The following is a 9,904-nucleotide window of genomic DNA, read 5'->3' on the forward strand; positions in this document are numbered from 1 at the left end:
GAAAATATAATATCTTATTTGGAAGTTTAGTAAAGGAAATGGAGGAAAACTCGTTTTATCATGGTTGGGAGTTTTAGAGCCTGTTTGGATTTGTAGGGGGTGAAGGGAAGTTAAGGGAAACTAGGTAAGAGAATGGAAGGGAAGGGAAGGGAGTTTCCTTCCCCTTGGTTACACCCCAATTTGGGGGGCAACAAATTTTATATTATTAGGGGGTGAACCAAGAGGAACTATGGTGAATAACTTCACCTCCTAAATGTTCCCAAACAAGGTGGATGGAGGTGAATGGTTCCCCTAACTTCCCTTCACCCTTATTCCTCTCAATCCAAACAAGCCCTTAGTTTAGGAAAGGGAAGGAAAAGAAAATATATTATAATTAAAATTTAGCTGTTGATTCATAGTAATAAATGGTAAACGGTCAAACTTCTTTTATAACTATTTCCCCCTCCCTTTCCCTCCCTCCTCTATATCCATATTTTATTTATGTGAATTTCCCCTTCCTTCCCTTACATTACCTCTCTCAAAAAACTCCCAAAGTGAATTCCCATATTATCTTCCCCTACCTCCATCCAAACACACCTTTAATGAGTGCAAGCAATTCTTGGATGAAGTTTTCATACGTGCAAATATTAATATAACAGGGACTAACATGCGAGAAACCCCTCTCTGTAAACAGTAAATAACTGATCCCGGGACAGTTCCGAAAATCAACGATAATATTTTCAAACTCCTCCCGCCTTTCCCGCTCCGCTGTTGGAATCCCCAAAAAACCCGCCCCCATTCCTTGGAGCCTTAATCCCTGTACAAATGATATCCCATTTGCTCTTCAATTTCAATTAGTTATTTATTTTCCCTCTTCATTTTCTTCTTCTTCTTGCTGCTGTTGTTTTGAATAAAAAAAAAATCATGGAACAAAAGCACGTCTTGATGTCGGCCCTAGGTTTAGGGCTCGGCGTCGGAGTGGGCCTTGGCATTGGACAGAGCAAATGGGCTGGCGGCGCTCCGCCCACACAGTCTTCGGGGATGACGCCGGAGAGAGTCGCCGAGGAACTCATGAGGATGGTTGTTGATGGGAGGGATAGTAGCGTTACGTTTGAAGAATTTCCGTATTATCTCAGGTAAAACCTTAAATAATTACATTTTTCTTTTCTATTGACTGGAAAATGGGTAACTAGGCCATTAATTTGTGAAAACTACAATCAAATTGTGGGTAAACCGCAACTACGTAAATTCCATTTTATTTTATTTATTTTTTTTTTTTTGTAATCGGAATTTATCAAGGTTTTGGGACATTTCCAAATTGAGACATCTTTTGTCCCGCAAGCAGGGCAAGGTGCCCGCATAATTTATTGACTAGAAAAATAGATATGAAATATATTTCAATGTAAGAAAGATTAGAAGGCGAGAAAGACTAATATCATTTTCTAAATACATGGGCATGACTCATGTTGCTCCAGCCTCCAAGTCGGTGTAAAATGATGTCACGCCACAATGAAGATGTTCGTATGGCAAAAAGTCGAAGGGTGTCTAATCTCCGAGCTTCTTGTTAGAAAAACACTACTATTTCATTAAAGCGATACTACTTAAATTCCAAAATCTTGGAAATGTTTAAAGAAAACCAATTTGGGTTTTCAAATTGTTTGTTATAGGTTTAATTGGTAGAGTGGAGGGATTTTAAACATAAAGAGGCGTAGATAATTCCCAAAATAATATGAATGGCTTTAAAAAGGCTTCAAATATTTTTTTTTAAAAATACCCATTTCAGTAGCACATTGTCAGATTCCAAGATGAATTTTAACGGCTTTGAAAATTTTACGATGTATTTATTACCTTTGAAAATTTTGAACACGCTAGTATAATTTTTTTAAAATTAATTATTGCGCAATTAATTGGGCAGTCTTCTCATAACCAAGAAAGAAAGATGTCAAGATCAATTTTTTGAGGAAAAAACATTTGCATAATTTCTGGACTATATTAAATATACAGAAATTAAGTGTAATAACTTCCTTATAATAAAGAATTACCCATGGGTATTTTACACGTTGGGATGATATGCGACACAATATGTGCAAATATTATAGCAGTTTTATGTGATTCAACTCTTTGTAACATAATTTCCGGGAGCTGCGATGATTGTTGGGGAACATGCTTTTATATTTCCAATGGTTATAGGTGTGCATAGTCCTTGACTCTTTGATAGTTATTTCATAGAAAATTGGAGGTTCTATCTGATAATTTTATACCTGTATTCAATCAGAAAGAAAATTTTACATCTGTGCTGTTTTTTATTGCATCATTTTTGTTCTGAAGCTTTTTCATTCTTGTGAAATTCACAGTGAGCAGACTAGAGTTTTATTGACGAGTGCTGCTTTTGTGCACTTGCAACAAGCAGACTTTTCCAAGCACATGAGAAATCTTTCTCCTGCAAGTCGGACCATCTTGCTCTCTGGCCCTACAGGTAAATCATCTGGAAGGAAAAAAGAAATCGTATATTTGTTTAGATCCTAAATCTCTCTCTCCTAATACACTAACCCGTCTGTGCTCTTTGTGAAGAGTCATACCAGCAAATGCTTGCAAAGGGTCTAGCTCACTTCTTTGGTTCCAAGTTGTTGTTACTTGATATTTCAGATTTTGGACTTAGGGTAAGTTGATAATTAACTCATATTTGTTGTTAGCATATCTAAAATAGTAATTAAAGAATATACGTTCTCTTACAGATTCAAAGCAAATTCGGTGCTGCCAACAAAGAATCTGTAACATTCTCAAAATCTGAAAATGAAGTTGCTTGTTTATTTGATGAATTCCATTCATCTGTAATTACTAATTTATTTCATTTAATCATTGAACTTTCATTTTGTAGTCAATGAAAAGATCCATCTCAGAGACGACACTTGAACGAATGTCTGGTTTATTTGAATCTTTTTCTATGCTTTCTCAAGGGGAGGGACGCAAAGGTATGTTTGTCTTAGTCACCTGTTTTCATCCCTTTTTCCTGAAACATAATTTAGCTTGCTTCAAATATAATTTCTAGAGTCCGCATCATGTTTACACGGATATTTAATGCATGATATCATGATTGTGATTGTTTCTTAGTATACCTAAAAATGGTCATTCTCTTTGTTCTATGTTAGCATGGTTGCTCCATTCTCATTATTAGTTTACTGTCAGATTCGGATAAATGTATGTGAATTTGTTTTAGACCATAGTGTTATATATGTATGTGTGTGAACAAGCACATTTGTTTTTTCTGTTTGTGTGTGTGTTTGTATATGCAACTGTGGTCTCTTGTGATTTAAAGCTACCTGTACTAATATTCTCACATATATACTGTACATACACTTATTCTGTCATATTGTTATATTAATAAAAATCTATACGGAGCTAGTTGAATATCTAGATATGATATACAAGGCTTCAAACATTTCAGAAGACACTTTTATGAATAAACTAACTTATGCCATATTCTTTTGTCGTGTTAATATAACTAGGGAAATTGGGGTAGTTTATAACCCTCCTTAAATCTTTTCTGTAAATGACTTGATAAGCTTGGATAGTATTGTCTTTATTTTTCTTGCATGAATTCTTTTTTCGTTATTATTGATGTTGAAGTTCTTTTCAGGATCATTGCGAAGACAGAATAGTAGTTTTGATATGAGGTAAGTGTAGCCTTAATTGTTTCCATGTTAATATAAATTAATTTATAATTCTCTTATATAATACTTAATCATAATGTGCACGTCATTTCAGGGATTCAGAAGGCGCAAATAGAATGAAGAGGCTACGAAGAAATGCCTCTGCTTCAGCTGATATGAGTAACCTTGCTCAGTTCCCTCCTACTTCAGGTAGTTATGTCAGTGAGACTAAAAGATCAAGCTCTCAATTATTATGCATGTCGACAACGGGGTTTGCATTTAAATATTTAGAGTTTTCCTTAAATATAAAAATTCTTAATATTTCAATATATCTTAATATGCTATGTATATTTAAACATTTGATTTGGGTATATATATCTTAACATATACCTGAAGGCTTGTGTCATGAGACATTCTAAAATTTGAACAAATTGCCATTGATTGCATGATTTACATTGCTCGTCAATGCAACTAATTATCCATGGGTAATCTTTTCCTTAGATGCAAATGATAATTGTCGTCCTCATAGTTACTGTCAAATTTCAGTTCCATCAAAACGCACCGGGAGCTGGCCTTTCGATGAAAAGCTTCTTATTCAATCATTATACAAGGTACTTATTTCTTCTGTTCATCTCTTGAATATGATGAATCTTATATGTTCATGAAAGCAGGGTATATCCATTAAGTCTAGTAAAAAAAATCTGTGAGTTTATTGAAAATGCTTACTTAATAAGGGGATGATGTGCATGTTGATGTTCAGGTTCTTGTTTCTGTGTCCAAAGCCGCTCCCATTGTCCTGTATATAAGAGATATTGATAGTCTTCTGCTTCACTCCCAAAGGATATATTCCTTATTCGAGAGAATGCTTCAAAATCTATCTGGGCCAGTGTTGATACTTGGTTCGAGGAAGATGAAATCAGACAGTGATTCTAATGTAGTGGATGAGAGGCTTTCTGTTTTATTCCCTTATAATATTGAGATCAAGCCTCCAGAAGATGAGAACCAGAATCTCAGTTGGAAGTCCCAGCTAGATGAAGACATGAAAATGATGCAATATCAGGATAATAGAAACCATATCGCAGAGGTTCTTGCAGCAAATGATATTGATTGTGATGATTTGGGCTCAATCTGCCTAGCAGATGCTATAGTTCTCGGTAAATACATTGACGAAATCGTGGTTTCAGCTGTTTCTTATCATTTGATGAAAACCAAGAATCCCGAATACAGAAATGGAAAGCTTGTTATATCAACAGAGAGGTTGGATACTATTATGCTCTACTTTATTTTGGGCAAATTACAATAAACATCCTTCAACTATATCTTGGTTTTCAGGAAACCTAGGCTTAAAAAAAAAATTCACCATCTATGTCTGTTAATAAACCATAAATTTTTAATGGGGAAAGGAAGAAACTAGAGGGGAAAAATAAAGTTCTCGCCTCCTTGCATAATGTAAAATCTATTTGTTTTATCAATAGCCTAGAATTTGGTGCATGCAGACATACGGACGAACATCTGGAGAGCATATCCCCATTATGAAACTAACAGTTTCATTTATGATCATAGATTTGGGATATTTTCGTTGGAATTTTTAGATGAGGTGGTTTATATACAGAGTATAAACTGAGGAGGCTACTAATAATTTCCCCCTTTATTTTCTTTATTTGGTTTTGCATTTTCCTCGTTTTATTATATTTTCGCTTCTTGTAACAGTCTCTCACATGGACTGAGTATATTCCAAGGAAGTAAGCATAGCAAGAACGGTAGTCAAAAGGAGGCAAACGTTGAAACATCAAAGGTGTGTTAATTACCTTTCTACTGACCCAAATTCAGTTCGATTTTAAAGGTTTATATACCAGCATGGTTTCCTTTTATCTTTGTAGGAGGCTGGGAAAGGAGCTGTTCCCGCTGCTGGAGCGTCTGTTGCAAAACCTGAAGCTCCAGTATCTGGAAACAAAAGCGAAACAGAAAAGCCAGCTCCAGTAGCCAAGGCGGATGTTAGCTGAAGCTCCAGTATCTGGAAACAAAAGCGAAACAGAAAAGCCAGCTCCAGTAGCCAAGGCGGATGTTAGCGCTTCACCTTTACCTCCAAAAGCAATGCGAAACAGAAAAGCCAGCTCCAGTAGCCAAGGCGGATGTTAGCGCTTCACCTTTACCTCCAAAAGCAACTGTAAGTTTCCTTTTTCTGTTTTTCCAAAGAGGATTCACATTGGCATTACTCAGGGTTGCATATTTTATATGCAAATTTACTGACACTTGACACTTGACTTAAACTATACGCTTGAGCTTAGAACCCTTCCCAAAGTTGATAGAAATGCATGATGATCCATGCATTTGATTGTATATGTGCTGATTGTGGTCTACAATATTTTGAACAACTATATAAGAACAATTCTTTACAAAAAATTTGTTATCTAGATTAAACCTTTTACTCGCTACACAGGATTGAAAGCGTCGGCTATTATACAGACTTCTATTCTGGGAAAGCCCCGTGAAAAGATTTGGCTGATTCTTTATCCATTTGTCAAGCTGGCACCCATCTCTAAATTAAATATTTATTAAAAAAACACCTCTGAGTTCGTAGTTGAGGAGAGAATATAGGCAGAAAGTCTGGTTATGAATCTAATAGACTTGCATACACGTATACTCAAGTGCACTAAAGAGACTGTTGTTATAGGATTGAATTGGTCTCTGAGGCAGGATATGAGAATCATAAACATATCTCTGGCTTTTCCCTAAACATCAAAGTACTGTTTTTTCGACGATAAGGAAGGCTAAATTCAATTTCTTTTCATGTGTTTTTTCTTTGTTCTCAATCTTTTGTCTTTGGCAAGAACTGAAAGCTAATTTTTTTTGTTCTTGCCTGATAGTGAGGGTAAAATATGACAGATATGGATCATATGCAGCTGCGATATGCACATAAGTCGCTAATAGGAGAATACCTGTCAATCTGCGACCTATTTGGGATGTCGTTAGGACTATCATCATACTATTATTATTGTTGTTGCTGCTTCTGTTGTTGTTGTTGATCAGCATTGTCATGGTTGTAGTTACTTTTCTTCTTTTTGTCGTCGTTGTTACTGCTACCGCTGCTGTTACAATGTCTAAGGCTACTGCTGTTGATTCCTTTCTCTGTCTGATTATAGGAAGTTGCTCCAGACAATGAATTTGAGAAGCGTATCAGACCCGAGGTCATCCCAGCAAGTGAAATTGGAGTAACTTTTGAGGATATAGGTGCCCTAGATGATATCAAAGAATCTCTTCAGGAGCTTGTCATGCTTCCACTCCGAAGACCTGACCTCTTCAAAGGTGGTCTCCTAAAGCCCTGCAGAGGAATTTTACTCTTTGGACCTCCTGGAACAGGGAAGACAATGTTGGCAAAAGCCATAGCCAATGAAGCAGGAGCAAGTTTTATTAATGCATCAATGTCTGCTATAACTTCAAAATGGTTTGGTGAAGACGAGAAAAATGTCAGAGCTTTGTTTACACTGGCAGCAAAGATATCTCCGACTATAATTTTTGTCGATGAAGTTGATAGCATGCTCGGACAGCGAACTAGGGTTGGAGAACACGAGGCAATGAGGAAAATCAAGAATGAGTTCATGACGCAGTGGGATGGGCTTTTAACAAAGCCTGAGGAAAGAATCCTTGTTCTTGCAGCAACAAACAGACCGTTTGATCTTGATGAAGCAATTATTAGGAGGTTTGAACGCAGGTCTGTAAGATTCTTTTGTCATCTTTTTAAAGAAAGGTCAAGAGTCTGTGATTTATTGATAATAAAAAAGGACTACAAGTTTGTTATGGCCTTCTATTTCTATGCACCAGAAGAATCAGATAACTAAGCCACAATTCCACTGGAAGGGAGATATTTTCATCAGTCTGAGATTTTTTTTGGTCATTTTAGGATAAAAGTTTATATATATTCTTTTTATATCTCAAACATGTCTTTATTTGAGCAGAATAATGGTTGGCCTGCCGTCGACAGAGAACAGAGAACTGATTTTGAAGACATTGCTGTCAAAAGAAAAGGTTGACGAAGGGCTCGACTATAAGGAACTGGCTACCATGACAGAAGGATACAGTGGCAGTGATCTCAAGGTTTGCAGATTTCTTTGTGCTTCTACTAATTAAAATATAAGTTTATATATTAACTGAAGTTATTTTTGGAAAACAGAACTTCTGCACTACAGCAGCGTATCGTCCTGTCAGGGAGCTAATCCAGAGAGAGAGACTGAAAGAATTGGTAGCTGTTATTTTTTATTTCCTGTATTAGTATTTCTCATTATAGATTTCTTCAGTCTGGAATTAATGCACCGAGTAACCAAAGGAGCCAAATAATCAGACGTTTAATCTTCTCTGTTACATTTTCACTATTCTGCATTATTTCAGACTAACAAGCGAAGTTTCAAGCTAGTTTAACGGCATTGACCAATTTAATTTAAGTCCAATCTTATTTTCTATATACTTGGCTTTTATTTTCTAAACATTCACAACTTTCTAAGTCTCTATTTCTTTGTGCTTTATCAATACCAGGAGAAGAAAAAGAGGGAGGACAGAGGAGAGGCTCCAGAGGCTTTGGAAAATAAGGAAGAAGCTGGGAAAGCATCAATCTATCTTAGGCCATTAAACATGGAAGACATGAAACAAGCAAAGAAACAGGTAAGTATAATTTTCTGCTTCGAACGAATCCCAGCACAGGAGCGTATGATGCTTATCCTATTCTTAACCATTGCTTATTGATATATTTTCCATGATATTTTTCACTAGTTATCTGTTCTCAGTAGAATAGATACTGAGTCACACATTCAGAAATATTTTTTTAGTTTAAGCCGAAGCTGATTTTATGAATTTGCACTCACTTTATTACTGGCATAACGCAGGTTGCAGCCAGTTTTGCTGCGTCGGGTTCTATAATGAGTGAGCTCAAGCAATGGAATGATTTATATGGGGAAGGGGGCTCAAGGAAGAAAGAGCAGCTAACTTATTTCCTATAAATATGGACATGTACATAACAAAAGCACGAGCCTTTCTTCTAACTGTATGGGTATACAAACAGATTTAGGTTGTTCCGTTTGGGTTGTAACGAGAATGTTGTTTCTTCACTTCCCCTTGTATCGATACATGTATTTATTTGTATTCTATTGTACTGTAATGTTTTTTGTCTTGTAACTTACTGCAAGAAAAGCAAGTGAAAGAAATGTTAGGAGATAGCAAGCCAAAGGCAAAGTTTGAGGTTACTGACAGAAGCAGTGATTTCTTGTGTTATTAGTTTGACTTGTGCCACTATTTGGTGTTATTTTTGCTGGTAGCACCTTTAGTCCTTGCCTGCGAGAAGAAATATAAAGCTTCCCCCTCTATCTTGAATGCTGCCTTAACCTTTACCTATATTGAATTTGCAATTAGGTTCAGTACTGTCGTAGAGTCTTAGAGTTCAAAATGTGAAATTCAATGCCTTTCTAGATTTAATAATAATAATAATAATAACACTTCTCAATCATAATAACTGCAAACGTTCACCTATGAAAAATGAGAAGCCATAGAACATGCTACATTAGACTGAAGACAGGAATCAAATTAAATATTTTGTGAACCTGGCAGGCAAAAAGAAAGAAAGAACGACAAAAAAAAGAGAGATGGTTACAAGAACTTTTCATGGAGAAGAACATCGCACTCTATATTATGGTTTTAGTCTTCAAAAATCAAAGATGAAAATCATTCTCAAGTCATTTGTATCGTCTACGAATTCCATAATGGAAGCACCAAAACACGTATTCAAGCAAGCTGACGCACAAAGATGCATCTGATGGCACCATTTGAAGACGATCAATATCACAAACTCCCTTAGTTGCGATAGTTTATCAAACTGAAAATATAAAGTATTGCAGAACTCATAATAAAACTCATCGAAAAGCAACATAATATACAGAGAATGAACATCACTTGCAAAAAACTATTCTTGCCAACCTGTGCCAGAACAAACTAACAGCCCAGATAATACTTCAACACATGCTAAAGATTTTTGTTTTTCAAAGGACCTCTAGGGATCTTATTGAGAACCTTGGCAACGAACAGCGCATATTGTTTCTTGATTTCTGCCATTGCTTTTTTCTGCAAAGGGATCAACTTTACTTTCATGCTTCTCATAGAGAACAGGCAATGCGTGCAATGTAACGAACACTGGCTTAACACCCACAAAAAAGGGGGACACACCAATTAGTAAGTAATATATATAAAGTGCAACATCAACAGCAAAGCTTATATACCAAAATTTTGGGGCC

General features: G+C 36.1%; 1 protein-coding gene across 1 annotated transcript; it reads left to right on the top strand.

The window, feature by feature from the left end:
• On the top strand, positions 767-8,790 carry LOC109833547 (spastin-like). Its single transcript, XM_020401268.1, has 17 exons — positions 767-1,115; positions 2,334-2,455; positions 2,551-2,639; positions 2,715-2,750; positions 2,858-2,951; positions 3,617-3,653; positions 3,745-3,839; positions 4,176-4,240; positions 4,390-4,886; positions 5,340-5,424; positions 5,510-5,623; positions 5,722-5,796; positions 6,773-7,341; positions 7,586-7,724; positions 7,801-7,869; positions 8,160-8,285; positions 8,507-8,790. The coding sequence occupies exons 1-17, from the start codon at positions 904-906 to the stop codon at positions 8,618-8,620; spliced, it is 2,538 nt and encodes an 845-aa protein (XP_020256857.1). The 5' UTR covers positions 767-903; the 3' UTR covers positions 8,621-8,790.

The sequence above is a fragment of the Asparagus officinalis genome, chromosome 1 (genome assembly GCF_001876935.1).
Source record: "Asparagus officinalis chromosome 1, Aspof.V1, whole genome shotgun sequence".
Taxonomy (NCBI): domain Eukaryota; kingdom Viridiplantae; phylum Streptophyta; class Magnoliopsida; order Asparagales; family Asparagaceae; genus Asparagus; species Asparagus officinalis.

Coding starts and splice junctions, on each gene's coding strand:
- LOC109833547 (XM_020401268.1), top strand. CDS start 904: ATGGAACAAAAGCACGTCTTGATGTCGGCCCTAGGTTTAGGGCTCGGC. Junction 3,840..4,175: donor TCAGTTCCCTCCTACTTCAG/GTAGTTATGTCA, acceptor GTCAAATTTCAG/TTCCATCAAAACGCACCGGG. Junction 5,797..6,772: donor CTTTACCTCCAAAAGCAACT/GTAAGTTTCCTT, acceptor GTCTGATTATAG/GAAGTTGCTCCAGACAATGA.